This window comes from Nycticebus coucang, chromosome 17, assembly GCF_027406575.1.
Source record: "Nycticebus coucang isolate mNycCou1 chromosome 17, mNycCou1.pri, whole genome shotgun sequence".
In the NCBI taxonomy this organism is placed as follows: Eukaryota; Metazoa; Chordata; class Mammalia; order Primates; family Lorisidae; genus Nycticebus; species Nycticebus coucang.
In genome coordinates, this window is record NC_069796.1 from 84688492 (window position 1) to 84703779 (window position 15288).

Consider the following 15288-nt stretch of genomic DNA (forward strand, 5'->3'; position numbering starts at 1 on the left):
ATGGGGGACCTGGGTTGGACATAGAGCCCCGTGCAAGGAGCAGGGAGCTTTCAGATCCTTTGGCATTGGGGCTTAGCAGGCAGTGGGCAATGTGATCTGGGGCCACCATTGATGCTGAAGGTGATCTTGAGGGATAAGGGTAGGGGAGGAGGGAGACCTGTAGCTCTGGTCCACGGTGGGTTCCAGGCCCAGTGGGAATGATATCCTGAGGGCTGGGCCCGAGCTGAGGCCCTACTTCCCAGTGTGGCTGCCCCAAGTATTTAGTTGCAAAACCTATGGGGACAGGAGGTCAGTGCCTGCCTGCAGACTGTAGGGTTTTGTGCAGCTGTGACGTCCCTGGGAGCCAGGGCTGCCACTGAAGACAGTGTCCTCTCCTTCTAGGGGTATCCCCTGCCAGCCTGGACACTCTCAGCCAAGCCCTGGGCATCCTGGAGGAGCGCATCAATGGCTCCAGGCGGCGGGCACGCAGACACACTGCTGATGACGACTACAACATCGAGGTGCTGCTGGGCGTGGATGACTCTGTGGTCCAGTTCCACGGGAAGGAGCATGTGCAGAAGTACCTGCTCACCCTCATGAACATTGTAAGTGGGAGCGGGGCCAGGAAGGGCAGGGGTGGGGCCAGGCCCCCTGGGCTCTCCGGGAAGCTCTGCTAAGGTCCTTGTTAGCTGGAGGTGAGTGACATCCTTACAGGGAGGCTCTCTAGGTCCACATGTAAGAAAAGTTGACCATCCCATTGACCTCACCAAATCTCAGTTTTCTCATCTGCAAATTGGGGGTAATTCCAACTTGGCAAGGCTGTTTACACTCTTAGGCAGGTTTTCATAAACTCCTGTCATTTGTGTACCAGGTTGGTATTTTTTTTTTTTAATGTTTAAGATTTTTAGAAGTTAAAATTATTTTGGCAGCGCCTGTGGCTCAGTCGGTAGGGCGCCAGCACCATATACAGAGAGTGGCGGGTTCAAACCCGGCCCCGGCCAAACTGCAACCAAAAAATAGCCGGGCGTTGTGGCGGGCGCCTGTAGTCCCAGCTACTTGGGAGGCTGAGGCAAGAGAATCGCTTAAGCTCAGGAGTTGGAGGTTGCTGTGAGCTGTGTGAGGCCATGGCACTCTGCAGAGGGCCATAAAGTGAGACTCTGTCTCTTAAAAAAAAAAAAAAAAAAAAAAGAAGTTAAAATTATTTTAAAAAGACACCTCATTTTATGTAAAAACAACCTCTGTTTTCTGCTGGCTCTGAGCCACAGCTCACTTTCTATCAAAAAGGGGGATCAGTATGGGGATTAGGGTGGGGAAGGCAGATGGACACCAATCCAGGCCTTTCCTTGAAGTGGTCAGAGGAATGGAAGACTGAGGAGGGAATCCCTTTCTCCCTAAGAGTCCGCGTGTCACCTACATCTTCTTGGGCATCTGTCCCCCGTCTACCTCTCGCTAGGAGATTAAAGGATTGCTCCACTGCCTTCCAGACCCTCCAGCCGGGGCAGGAAGTACAGGGGGCTGAAAAATGAGTGGCTCGCAGGTGCATGCCCAACACCTACCCTGCACAGGGTGGAGACCCTTCCTTTACTCTGCCTTGCATGGGTCAGAGCTACTGTGGGCTTCAAAATGCAGGCTCCAGCAGAGCAGAGCTGGCCTAGCACAGCTCCACAGGGAGAAGGGGGTGGGAAGGAGGTCCAGGGTGTGGCCTGGAAGGTGAGATGTGGTGGGATGGGGAGCATTGGTTGAAGGAAGCCAAGGCTTAGTGGGAGCTGGGGGTAGAGTGGAAGCTGGGCAAATGAGAACTTCTAAAGCCACAGGGCCATGCATACAAGCTTGTCAATGAATGAGGTCCTCTAGAAGTCCCAATGTATGTGGGCAGCAGGGGTACAGAAGTCTGCTCAGGGCCTGCTATTCAGCTCTGCATTCTGGGCCAAGTGGTGAACCCCTGGGAACTAAGTGAAAAGATACGTGAGGGGAGGTGGGAGGCTGTGAGTGAGCTGAATGGGGAAGGGGAAACTCCTGTCTGTGAGTTCACCTTCCTCTTGACCTACCTTAGCTAAGTGAATGAGCCCTCTGGAGCCCAGCCTCTCATCTGCAGAGTGGCCGGAGTCCATTGCATTGGCAGAGTGCATTTTATTTCAGAGAATATTGTCACACTTATTCTCATCCTGTTTTTGTAAAGTACCCTTAGTGAAATAATAATAAAACCGCAATGGGTGCATTATTGAGTCTTCATATGTGTCTCTGTACCAGGTCCGTGCTAGGCACTTGCCATGCTAAATTATCCTAGGAGATTGTCACACTACATCTGTGAGATGGTAATTAATCACAGGTCCACCTTTTCCAGGGATGTCATTGGGAACACTGTTCCCATTCTCGGATCCTTGATTTTCTTATCTTTAAAATGGGTGAATAAGTCCCATCTGGGGGATATTGTGAGGATTAAATGAGATAATGTAGGTGAGTTCTAGTCTCTGAATACAGTGAACACATTTTCAATCTGAAATAAAATTTGCTTTGTTATCCTGACAGTGACAATATAGGGTGTCCATAAAGTTTGTGTGCAATTAAAAATAGGCTATTTTAAATTGCACATGAACTTTATGGACATCCTGTATTGAATTTAGTACCAGCACATAGGAATCATTTTTGAGAAGTCCACTGACAATTCTGATTGCAGTTGGGTGTACATGAAGAGTTCTTCAGGAGGCCTTTTTCTTAGCGTGTAGGGTCCCTTTGTCACAGAGAGCTGGTTGGAGGAAGTCTAGAACTTTCTCTTGGTTTTGCCATCCCACTTGAATTCATTCTTACAAATGCTAATTATTCAACTGTATTCTCATTTTGGATAATGGAATGGTTCTTCTAGAAAACATGAGAAATACAAAAATTCTTAGATTGAAGTGAATTTTATCATAACAAAAAAATAAAAAAGGATTTTAGGAGATAAACCGGAGGAGTTAAGAAAGAGTATTTGGGCCAGGCAAGGTGGCTCACACCTGTAATCCCAGCACTCTGGGAGGCTGAGGGGGGTGGATCACTTGAGCTCAGGAGTTCGAGACCAGCCTGAGCAAGAGTGAGATCCTATCTCTAAAAAAATAGCTGGGCTTTGTGGAGGGCACCTGCGAGGCTGAGACAAGAGGATCACTTGAACCCAAGAGTTTGAGGTTGCTGTGAGTTATGACGTCATGGCACTCTACTGAGGCTGACAAAATAAGACTTCGTCTCCCCCCCCCCCCCACAAAAGTATTTGGTTTACTTGGGAGGATTGGAAGAACATCCTCCTAAGTATCACAAGAAAATAAGAATGGAAAAGCAAGTATGCAACGTACTCAATGCTAACATGAAACTAATAGTTGAATAACTACCCACCCACACAAGAAAAAACAAATTACATTCAAGTAGAGGGGAAGGGGGAGGAGGAAGGGGAGAGAAGAGAAAGAGCAGAGGGATCGGTGAGCTCTCACCTAACAGGTACACTCTAGGGGTACATGGCACGCCTCCTGGGTGAAGGGCTCAACTGCAACTTGGACTTTACCTAATAGATGTGAACAATGTAACCTCAGTGTTTGTACCCTTATATTAATCTGAAAAAAAGAAAAAAAGAGTATTGGGCCATATATTTTTTCCCCTGACTCATAGATGTGCATTTATTTATTTGGCATAAAGCTGTTGAATGTGTCCTAGGGCCAGGCACAGCCATGAGTCTTGCAGGGGCAGAGGGGTGTGGCAGAGGGTCCTGGGGCTCTGGGAGACTGGTGGGATGGCTGGGGTGTCTCTGCCTCTGCTCTGAGTGCTGCCTCGGATGGCAAGAGTGCAGAGTGGACAAGGGAGATATGGTGGGGCCTGGCTAGGAGTGTGGTGCTACCCTGACAATTAATACCCTGTGTCCTCACTCAGAGTGTGTGCCTACTGCAGAGAGAGTCCCAGGGACTAGTGTAAAGCATGTGGGACCCTTTGGTGGTCTTGGACAGAAGGGGTTTTGAGCAAGAGGGAGTATTTGAGAAAGGATGACCTTCTAGAACATTGCTGTCCACCAGAGCTTTCTGCAACCATAGCAGTTTCTATCATTCTGCCCTGTCTAATGTGGTAGTCACTAGCCACCCTGGCTTTTGAGTGCTTGAAATGTGGCTGGTACAATTGAAGAACTGAAGTTTTAATTTAATTTGTTATTTTTTTCTAATGTAACATTTTATTTAATTAAAAAAAATTTAATTGTAGGGTGGCACCTGTGGCTCAAGAAGGAGGGCGCTGGCCCCATATACTGGAGGTGGTGGGTTCAAGCCCCGTCCAGGCCAAAAAAAAAAAAAATTAATTGTAAATTCTACAGAGCATAAAAGTTACTGTCTTCACCGTTTTTAAGTGTACAGTTCAGTGGCATTAATATATTAACATTGTGCTACAGCCGTCACCACCATTGATCCACACAGTCTTCTTGGAGCTGAAACTCTGTACCCAGTAAACACTAACTCCCACCCCTCCACCACTGCTCCTGTCTGTCTCTGTGACTTGGACCTGCTGGGCTCCTCACCTGAATGAAATCATACAGTATTTGTTATTTTGCAACTGGCTGATTTCACCTAGCATCATGTCCTCAGCTGTATTGTAGCATGTGCCAGAATATCCTTCCTTTTTAAGGCTGGATACTATTCCATTTTGCTTGTCCGGTCATCCATCAACGGACACATGGGCTGTCGGCTTCTGTGAGTAGTGCTGCCGTGGGCATGGTTTATAACCATTTGAGACCCTGCTTTCTATGCTGTGTACCTACTAACAGCCTTGCTGGATCATCTGGTAATGCTGCTTTTCATTTTTTGAGGAGCTTTCACATGTTTCTCATGGTAGCTGTGCCATTTTATATTCTCCCCAGCAGTGCACCAGCTTCCAGTTTCTCCACATCCTCACAACATGTATTATTATTATTATTATTATTTTTGGCAGGAGCCATTCTAATGGCTACTTCCTTTTAATTAGTTTGCATATAGATTTAAATCGCAGTATGGCTGGTGGCTACCCTGTTGGATAGTGAAGCTCTGCGTCTGAACACAGTGGGACTGTCTGTGATGCCCTGTCTCTGAACTTGGCCACTGTGGTGCCATGGGCAGGTGCCGAGTGTGGGCACGTTGAGCCAGATTGCCAAATGGCCCTTAAAGTTCTGGCCATTAGATTGTTAGGCTTCCCTTGTAAGTTCACAGCTGGTCATGGGGCTTCCCAGGACTGGAGCAAAGCAACAGCATAGGGGATGGACGTGGTGGCAGCCAGCGGTAGAGCGGGTGGGGCGGGGCTGACAGCACAGGATTGGGGGCCAGCAGTTAGCTACCCACTGAACTGGACACCAAGAGTGGTGGGCACAGCCTGTCCCCTGAGGAAGGCCATCAAGCCCTGGGCTCCCAGTGGCAGGGACCAGGAATTGCAGACTCGGAGGAGGCGAGGCTGAGGTAGGCTGGGTGGGCCTTCGCATGGCTCTGCCCTGGCAGCTCTCTACTGCCCTGGTTTCCTTCATGGTTCAGTGTGATTTCTGTCCGCTGGACAGCCTTTGGGATCTCATTTTGGGCAGAGTCTGGGCTGGGAGGCGGGGCCCTGGTGTGGCATAGGTGCTTCGGACTCAGCACATATCCAGGTGATCCCTCCACTTCCAGCCTCCCTTGCAGGTAATTTGGGGCTGTGTGGTTAGTTCTGTCTAGTGGCCTGTGTGAACGGAAGTGATCCGAGTCACCTGTTGACCAAAGCAGTTAAGAGCTGGTGTGTCCCTCTGTCTGTCTCGTTCTCTGTCGCAGTGGCTTTGGAAGCCACAAGTCCCAGTAGGTGTCCTGCAACACAGGACGGGGCCACCCAACCTGCCGTGGAGTGTGATGTGAGTGAAGAGGCGCATGCCCGCCCTCACTGTGGTGAGATACCGAGATGTTCCTGTGGCCCAGCCCATCTGATTCTGTCTGATACCTCTGGCTCCCATTCCACGTGGACAATAAATGTTTATTGGATGTCTACTGTATGTCAGACAAGGGGTGTAACAGTGAGCAAGGCAGGACACAGCCTCTGTCACCGTGGGCTTGCATCCTGGTAAAAGAACACAGAAAATATTCAAGCGAAAAGCAAATGGGATCTTTCAGATCATGATAAATGCAATGAAAGAACTAAAGTAGTTATGACACGGAGAAGGAAGATGGGTTAGGGAAGGATGTCAGGTGCACAGGAGAAACTTGGGAGCTGAGGCTGGAGTGATAATGGGAGGGCTGTGGGAAGAGATGGGGTAGAGTGTTTCAGACCCAGGGACTGGGCAGTGCAAAGGCTCTGAGGCAGGAATAGGGTTGGAACATCTGAAGAAATGAGAAAAGGCTGGTGTGCTAAGTCAGGGGCACAGGTGGGGTGAAGGTGGAGGTGGGCAAAGCCAGTCCCTATGGGCTTCCAGATGTAGAGAGGGAACTGGACATTGCCCTCTAAGGGCAGTGGGAAACTGTCAGTGATGGTGCTTCCTTTCTACATTAGTGGGCAAGACATTGTATTCCCCCTTTTCATAGGAGACTGGAAATTCATCAGTCTCTCTCTTTTCATCTCAATCTTGCTGGAGGGAGGAAGGGTTGGAAATGTTTGCTGAGGTCGGATGTGGTGGCAGAGGCTGTGTCCTGCCTTGCTCACTGCTGCATCCCTTGTCTGTAATCTTACCACTCGGGGAGGCTGAGATGGGCAGATTGCTTAAGCTCAGGAGTTTGAGACCAGCCTGAGCAAGAGTGAGACTCCATCTCTGCTAAAAATATAAAAACTAGGGTGGCGCCCGTAGCTCAGTGGGTAGGTCGCTGGCCACATACACTAAGGCTGGCGAGTTCAAACCCAGCCTGGGTCTGCTAAAACAACAAAGACAACTGCAACAACAACAGCAAAAGTCGCTGGGCATTGTGGCAGGTGCCTATAGTCCCGGCTACCTGGGAGGCTAAGGCAAGAGAATCACTTCAGCCCAAGAGTTTGAGGTTGCTGTGAGCTATGACCACAGCACTCTACCCAGGGGCGACAGCTTGAGACTGTCTCAAAAAAAAAATATATATATATACACACACACTAGCTGGGCATTGTGGTTGGCACCTTGTAGTCCCAGCTACTTGAGAGGCTGAGGCAGGATGATTGCTTGAGCCCGAGAGATTGAGGTTTCTGTGACCTATGACACCATGGGACTCTATCCAGAGTGACAGTCTGTCTTACAAAAAATTAAAAAAAAAATTAAAAAAGAAAAGGAAATATTTGCTGAGCATTTTACAAGAGCCACCAGGGCATGACGAAGCTCTCTCCAGATTTAGACCAACCACCTACCAACCTGTCCCCTGCCAGGTCTGATTTCCTTCGTTTTCTCCTTAAATCTAGAAAAATAACATGCTTTGTTTATTAAAAAAAAAACATTAAAAATATTAATATATTCTATATTTAACCCAGATAATATATTATTCATAGTGGAAAATTAGACTAAATCCATGTAGGTATGTGACTGTTTTCTCCCAGCAGTTATCTACTACCTCATTTTAATGACTGTATAACATCGCACCATATGACATAGCAGATGCTTTATGCAACATTTTTAATGTGACAGTCATGTGAGAAAATTTATTTCCTGTTAGAAGTCAGAGAGGCCACTTACTGTACTATACACATATCCTAATAGCTGAATCTATCACTCATCCTTACTTATTTCCTTAGATTGAATTCCTGAAAGTGGATCCCGTAGCCAACTGATACGCACATTTTAAAGCTTTCTATGCCGGGATGTTGATTATTATCGTTTCATCTGTTTATGCTGCAATGGGCAAAATCTGTGTCCCCACCTTTTTGTTGTATAAGTTGTATTTATTTCATGGCAGTGAGGTTACATTTAAATATACATATGTATATGTATGTATAAGTAAACTACTTTAACACAGAGATTATTCTCTTTTTTGTGATTGGCCTATTCGTGCCCTTTATTCTACTGCAGTTTTAGTTGCCTTTCTGGTACTGGGAAGAGTCTTTTTTTTTTTTTTTTTTCTTTTTTTAATTTTTTTATTAAATCATAACTGTATACAATGATATGATTATGGGGCATCATACACTCACTTCATAAACCATTTGACACATTTTTATCACAGTGGTTGACATAGCCTTTCCGGCGTTATCTCAGTTACTGTGCCAAAACATTTACATGGGAAGAGTCTTTATATTCAAATAGGTTAACTTCTTGTCTGTCGTGTGTGTGTGTGTGTGTGTGTGTGTGTGTGTGTGTGTGTGTGTGTGTGAAATTTTTGCCCCAGTTTCGTTGTTTGCCTTTTGTTTTCTTCTGCTTGTGATAGTTTTTGGTGGCTTAGGTTTTTGTGCGGTGGTTGGATCCTGCCATCTTTCCCTTCCCGGGAAAAGATTCTCGCTTGGGCTATGTGCTGAACATTTCCTGCCCTCCCCAGAGGTTAATCTTCAGAAGTTTTGCTCTGCTTGTCAGCAGCACCGTTTCCCAAGCTCCAGCCCCTCTCTGACCACTTGACCATTCCCACCACACCTGGGTTCTGCTGCAGCACCCCAGACCCAGAATGTCTCCCAGAGTAAGAGGAAGCTCAGAGGGAGAATCCAGAAGCCCGTTTTCTTATGTGTGATCCTCTCTTAATTCATGGGGCATCTGGCTGCCACAGGAGTCATCTGGATGTTACCAGAAGGGAGCAATGGCCCACAGGCAGAGCTGGCAGGTGACTCCCAGGGCCTGGTGCAAAATGTAAATGTGGGATCTCTTGTTCAAAGGTAAACGGCACATAAAAAGCTGGTTCTTTTCTTCCTCCATCTCTGTCTCCCTTTCAACTTGTCAAGCCTTTCTTATTTGCTTTTTAATGTCGTTCTAAATAAAGAAAAATTGAAATTTTAAATTATTAGCATACTGCTATTCATCTTGAAATTGTACCAAGTCTGTTTTATGCAAATATTAGAACATTTAACTTGTGTGCGGAATCACCGAAATTAAACAAATTGTATTTCATGGCTCATACCCAGAGGGTGCCTGAGGCTGGCCAGTAGTTCAAGTCAAGCACAGAATCAGGAAGGTTGGGAGGAGGAAGACAGGAATAGAGTGGCTGAAGGAATGATCCCTCAGGTGTGGAGAATGTGCCCACTGGGGTCTGACAGCTGCCCGGCTCCTCCTCCTGCCGCCCACCACTGGAAGAACACACTGTCCTGCGCTCTGGACGTTGGACTTTGGGGTAGTTGAGCTGGCACAACCCGTTCTCACTTATCCACTGCTCCAGCCAGGGCAGGTGGCCCGGGCTCATTTGATCTCTGTACGGGTGTCACTCAGTATCAGGGCACAGAAGCAGCTTACTTCTTTTGAAAAGTGGGCTCTGGCTGGCCACCCGCCAGACATGCCCACTTGCTGCCAGCCCTGGGTGGGAGCTACCATCACTCCCAGCCTGCTCCACCCTTCCCTGCACCTGCCAGTGCAGCCAAGAACCTGTCCTGGGAGATAGAACTGTGCTGCACTGTCCCCTGGGACTTCACATTCAGAGGTGATGTGACGGAGAAGCTACAGGGCATTAAGCCCCAAATAGAGGACCCTTCTGAGCATGGGACCCTGGGTGCTTGCCCATGAAGCCTGCCTACCTACAGGGAAAACCCAAGCATTTGAGCCCTGCACTCAAACCCTTCAGCCTCATGGACCATGCTGTTCCCTGGATGTGCCCCGTGAGCCCCACCTCTGGTTCTTTTCCCTGTGGCCCTTCCCATCCCATCCACGGCTGTTCATGTCCACACACCTTTGAGGCTTGGCCCAATGCTGCCTCCACACTTGGTTTCCTGGTACAGCAGGCTGTGCCTGAGGGGGTGCTGGGGTGTTTTGAGGATGGGGGTTGGCTTTGGGGTGGTGGCCTTGTCCTCTGAGGCCTTCTGCACTGAGCTTTTGTTCTCCTACAGCCTTGATAGCCTTACAGGTAGTTCCTGAAAACCTGGGATGGGCCCAGTCTTCTTGGGCTTGGTGGCCCTCAGCCTGGTCAGAGAGGCTGGGACCCCTTGGGGATGCTCTCCTGAGAATCCCCATCTCCATCCCCCCAGGGTTTGAGGACAGGGGTATGAGCCGTAGGAAAATGTGTGGCCTCCTGGCTTTGCTGGCCCCTACTCAGCACTGGCATGGTCAGCTGTCCACCGAGGGTCTCCTTCTAGCCTCCATGTGTGGAGCCACCTTCACAGCCCCCCTCTGTCAGGGCTCCCACAGCACTGGGAACTACTGTCCTGTTTGACCCTTCCTGCTTGGAAGTGTGCTCCCTGCCATATGGGGTGCTCCCCGAAGGGATGCTGTTGACCCTGCCCAGCACGCCTGCCACCGACCCTGGGGCTCAGCTGCTGATCACATCTTCTCAGACTTGTTGGGTCAGCCCTTGGGCTAGTCTCTGCCTGAAAACTAGACGCCCTGGCAGTCTGTGTTCCTGGAGAGCAGGCTTGGGCCTGCTGGGCCAGGCTGTTTTTTTTTTTTGAAAGGTGAACCAGGTTTTATTATTAACCATTTTGGACACATGAATTTAAGCATATTTAATATATTTTAATCCATTGACATTACCCTTCTTTGATGTTCCAAAGATTTTAGCGGAAGCTTCTTAAAGGTGAGTCTTGTGATTTTTTTGACATAACCCTGAGAGTCCTTTTTTTCTTCTCAGATTAATATGAGGGTACAAATGATTAGGGTTAATATGAGAGCACAATGTTTGCATTTATTAGGCAATGTCCCTGTTGTAGTTGGATCTTGCACCCAGGAGGTGTGCCATGCACCCTTCTTCACACTGGGCCCCTTAGGTGGAGCGAGCGCACCAATCCTTCCCTCTACTCACTCTTTCCTCCCCCCTCCCTCCAATTTGAATTAAATTGTTTTTCTCTTGTATATTAGTTCATCTAGTGGCTTCATATTAGCACTGAATACATTGGATGCTTGCTTTTCCGTGCTTGTGATACTTCACTAAGAGAATGTTCTCCAATTCCATCCAGACCCTGGGAGTCTTTGCCACCCTGTTTGAATTCATTCCAGAGTTTCCTTACCAGGCAGAGACAGTGACCATTCTCCAGGCCCAGGTGCGTAGGAGTCAGGGATGGAGGCCTTAGGGATAGCCGGAGCCATTATTAAAATAATATGTTTACATATGCATTTTTAAAAGTAAAATCTACTCATGCCAGGACTTCAAGAAAATTGTGGCTTATAGCATTTAAACTAACGCATTAATTTCAACTCTACTCTTCCCTGAGAGGCCTAAGGCCTCAAAGCATTGCTAGAGTCTCAGGATCCATAAAGACCTTGAACTGCCTGTATAAGCCCTTAGTCTGATTGCTTTCCTTATAGACGGGAGGCAGACTGTTGTGGTAGGTGGTATCCAATCCCTAGTAAGGCCACATTCAGCCTGTTGCTACTGGGAACATGTACTCTTAGGTCCCGCAGTGGCCACTGAGATCATAAGACAGATGTGAGGCATCTCCTCCTAAAGTGTCATCTTTTGCCGGGCGTGGTGGCTCACGCCTGTAATCCCAGCACTGTGGGAGGCTGAGGAGGGAGAATTGCTTGAGCTCAGAAGTTCGAGACTCGCCTGAGAGACACTAAGACCCCTACTCATGAAAAAAATAGAAAAACCCAGCCAGGCGCTGCGGCGAGCACCTGTAATCCCAGCGGCTTCCGGAGGCTGAGGCAGCGGAGTGCCCGCAGCCTGAGTCTGAGGTTGTGGTGAGCTACCACGCCCACTGCACTCTGCTCAGGGGCATAGGGTGGGACCCTGTCTCAACAACAACAACAACAACAACAAAAGTGTCATCTTTTGTGGAAGCTAACTATTTTAAAACATCAATTTTTTTTTTTTTTTTTTTTTGAGACAGAGTCTTGCTCTGTCGCCAGGGCTGGAGTTCAGTGGCATCATCATAGCTCACTGCAGTCTTTATCTCCTGGCCTCAACTGATCCTCATGTCTCAGCCTCCTGAGAAGCTGGGATTGTAGGAGTATACTGCCATGCTCAGCTAATTTTTTGTAGAGATGGGATGTCACTGCATTGCTCAAGCTCGTCTCAAACATCCAACCTCAAGTGATCCTCCTGCCTCACCTTCTGAAGTAGTACAGGCTCCTGCCAACAAGCCTGGCTAATTTTCCTGTTTTTTTGTAGAGACAAGGTCTTACTCTCACACAGATTGGTCTCAAACTCGGGCTTTAAGTGATTCTCCTTCCTCAACGTCCCAGAGTGTTAGGATTACAGGTGTGAGCCACCACACCTAGTCGAAGCATCAATTTTATATGAAAATAAACTTGGACATATGCCTTCACTAAAATAAAATTCACATGAATTGTTCAAGATAAACTGGAGATTCTAAAGCCGGGTTGGCACACGATAACCCAAGTGCCATGTAGCCTTTCATTTGTTTTTCTAAGTAAAGTTTTATGGGAACACAGCCACGCCCATTTATTTATGATTTGCCTAGGGCCTCTTTTGTGCTATGATAGCAGATTGAGTCAACGTGATAGAGATTACACGGCCTACAAAGCTGAAAATGGTCCCTATGTGGTGCTACAGAAATCCTTGCTAAAAAGACTCTAAAGGCCTCTACTTGCTTAGTGCCCATCTTGAGATGCAGCCCCAGCCCTCTAAAGTTAGCATTTGCATTTTACCCTGTCAGTGCACTTGGGTGTACGCACTAAGGAACCCCTTAGCGTAGAAGCCAGAAGCAACTGGATCCTAATCTTGGCTTTTACCTACCTGGAAAAGTTCCTTTCCTTCCCTGAACTTGGTTTTCTTATCTTTAACTGGAGGCATTACTTCCTTCCATGGACTCTGAGCTTCCACAAAGGTCTGCACAAGTCCTGCCAAGAGGGGAACCCCCAGGGGACAAGCTCAGACTTACCCTCTCCAGTCCTCTGAGCCCCTACATCTGGAACAGCCCTTTCCTGCAGGCGTCACAGGGGCCTCACACTTGTGCTGAGCTCTACCCTTTTCCTGCCCAGACTCTAGCACCCCCACCCTAGCCTTGCCAGTTCAAAGGACCTGTTAGGTCACTTTGGGGACTTTTTAAAGCATAGCATGAGCAGGAGGAATAGATTTCTGGGCAAGCAGAACAGTGTCTCCAAGCTATGTTAACTGCTTATGTTCTGGAAGAATTCCTGAGCTCCCAAAGCATCTTGTCTGCTGAGGGCAGACACACTCCCTGGGCCTGCAGAGAACATGGGCTCCATGCGTCTTCTGAGCTTTCAGGTTCAAGGCTATATCTCTTGACCACTCCTAGCATGAGAACAATCCTCTGTACAGTATGTTCTTAAACAGTTTTTTTTTTTAATGAATGATTTCTGTCTGTGCCAGGATTCGGATATTTTTCCTCTTTTCTTTTCCAGTTTAATCCAGAAATTGGCCTAGACTTACTCAAGCCTTGCCAGGGTTTGCAAACAATCAGAAGGCATATGGGCTCGATTTCTCACCAACTCTCAAGAAAGTTAGGGCCACGTGGTGGTGATGGGGAAGGCAGTGGCCAAACAGGAATGCTTTCCGAGGGTCATGGGGGAAATCTCATGAACTGGCTGCTGCGCTGCAAATCAGCCAAGCGGAAGGCGTCACCCCCAGTCCCTGTTCACGTGTCTCTGGCTCTGGTTCTTGGGAAGGAGAAAAGCATCTCTGAAGCTGGACGTAGAAAGTTGGTTCCCTTAAGTTGAAGGCACATTTGAGTTTGGGCCTACGGCAGCACAGGGGTGGCAGCTTCCTGGCCTCAGGGTCTGCGGGTGCTATAGGTCACGGGGGTATTCCCACCACTATTTCTGTTCCTCATGCTCGTCATGCTGGCCTTTGATCCCAGCCCCATGTGCCACCAGGAGATACAGCCATCAGGGCCAATGACATGTGTAAGGTTGTGTAGCACACTTAGAAGAAGGCCGCAGACTCAGATGCCACTGGGAGCCCACAGGAGGGCGTGAGCTGGGCAGGCTCTGGGTGGTGGTGAGGACGGAGGCCACCCACTGGAGAGCGCCTTCTGGACTCCACTCGTTGTGGTCATGTAGGAATAAGCAGGCCCATGGCTGCCAGCTCTTTTTTTCCATGCGAAGCTGGAAATCCAATTTTTATAGAAAATCTAATTATTTTTCATTGTGGGCAACAAATTGAAATTAAGAACCCATGCTGCACAGGTGAATCAGCACATGGCTTCAGGACAAGTCTGGAATGCGGGTGGCCAGAATGTCCTTTCTGGCCTAGAAGCGAGGTGGTGACTGCCTGCCCCGCTTTCCCCTGTGATGGGAATAGTCAGTGCCACCTCCCAGGGCTGTTGTGAGCATTAACTTGACTCAAACACCAGAGAAGCACTTAGCAGAGCACCTGGCGTGTAGAGAGCATAGCAAGATACTGAGCCTTCCTGAGGGACTCCCTGAGCTCCTGGTCTGCATCGGGGCCGCCTCTGGGCACGGGGTTACAGAAGGGAATAAGACACGTCCCTGCACTCAGGGACAAGTAATCAAACCCCAGCTAACACGCATGAGGATTTCACCAGGGAAGGGCACCTGTACAGCTAGTCAGGGAAGGCCACCAGGGCCACCACATGTGGAGGGCTCCGAGAAGTGGCACAGCTGGAGTGGAGGGCCCGGGGTGTTGCTGAATCACAGTGTGTGTGTGGTTTGTGTTCGGCTACAGCAAAAGCAGCTGGGGTAGAGGCAGGAGATGACATTGGCGTGGGGTGTCAAAAGGATAGAAACATCTCTTAGCAAGTTTGGGGTTTCTGCCTTCTGCCATTGGAAGCACCTCTCCCCACAGGTGAAACTGGCATTGGCTGGTTTTGCACGTGCTGGCCCTTTGCAAGGAGGACATCTGTGGTCTCTCTCCATTGCCCCAGTGCCCTGTGAACTTCCCTCTCCCGGATGAGGTCACTGAGGCTCGGGGAGGTCGGGCAGTGTGGCCAGGGCACGGCAGATGGATCCACACACCTCCTTAGTGCAGGCCCTCCCCTGTTGCCCTGTTCCTCCGGCCTTGAGAGCAAGAACTCCTGAATTTTGTCCTCATCTTGGCCCTCTCTGACCTCCTTACAACTGTGATATCACCAGACCACACCCCTGGCCTCTCCTCCCAGCTGTCTATATATGCAGGGTGGACATAAAGTTCTGTGCAATTTAAATTAGTTGACCATTAGTTTACTATGTAAATTGCAGATGAACTTTATGTCCACCTTATATTTCTTGGTTCCCACCCTCCCACTGACCCACTAACTCTTTTAGCACATACCATGTGCCAGGAGCCGTTCTAGGTGCTGGAAATGTCAAGGTGAGCAAGTGGGGTCCTGCCTACGGGGGGTTCTTGTTCCAGGTGGGGTGGGGCAGGAGGGGCAGCTGAAAGG

At 48.7% G+C, this 15288-nt stretch overlaps 1 protein-coding gene across 3 annotated transcripts in view; it reads left to right on the forward strand.

Annotated features, from left to right (window-relative positions):
* ADAMTS2 (ADAM metallopeptidase with thrombospondin type 1 motif 2) overlaps positions 1-15288 on the forward strand; it is a 230376-nt gene that overhangs the window by 133492 nt on the left and 81596 nt on the right. For all 3 annotated transcript variants that reach the window (XR_008375251.1, XM_053566963.1, XM_053566965.1), the window contains one exon: positions 382-584. Coding sequence is in view for 2 of the 3 variants with exons in the window: in XM_053566963.1 (XP_053422938.1) it covers positions 382-584 (203 nt within the window). In the remaining variant the exon portion in view is untranslated. The remainder of the gene's footprint in view (positions 1-381; positions 585-15288) is intronic.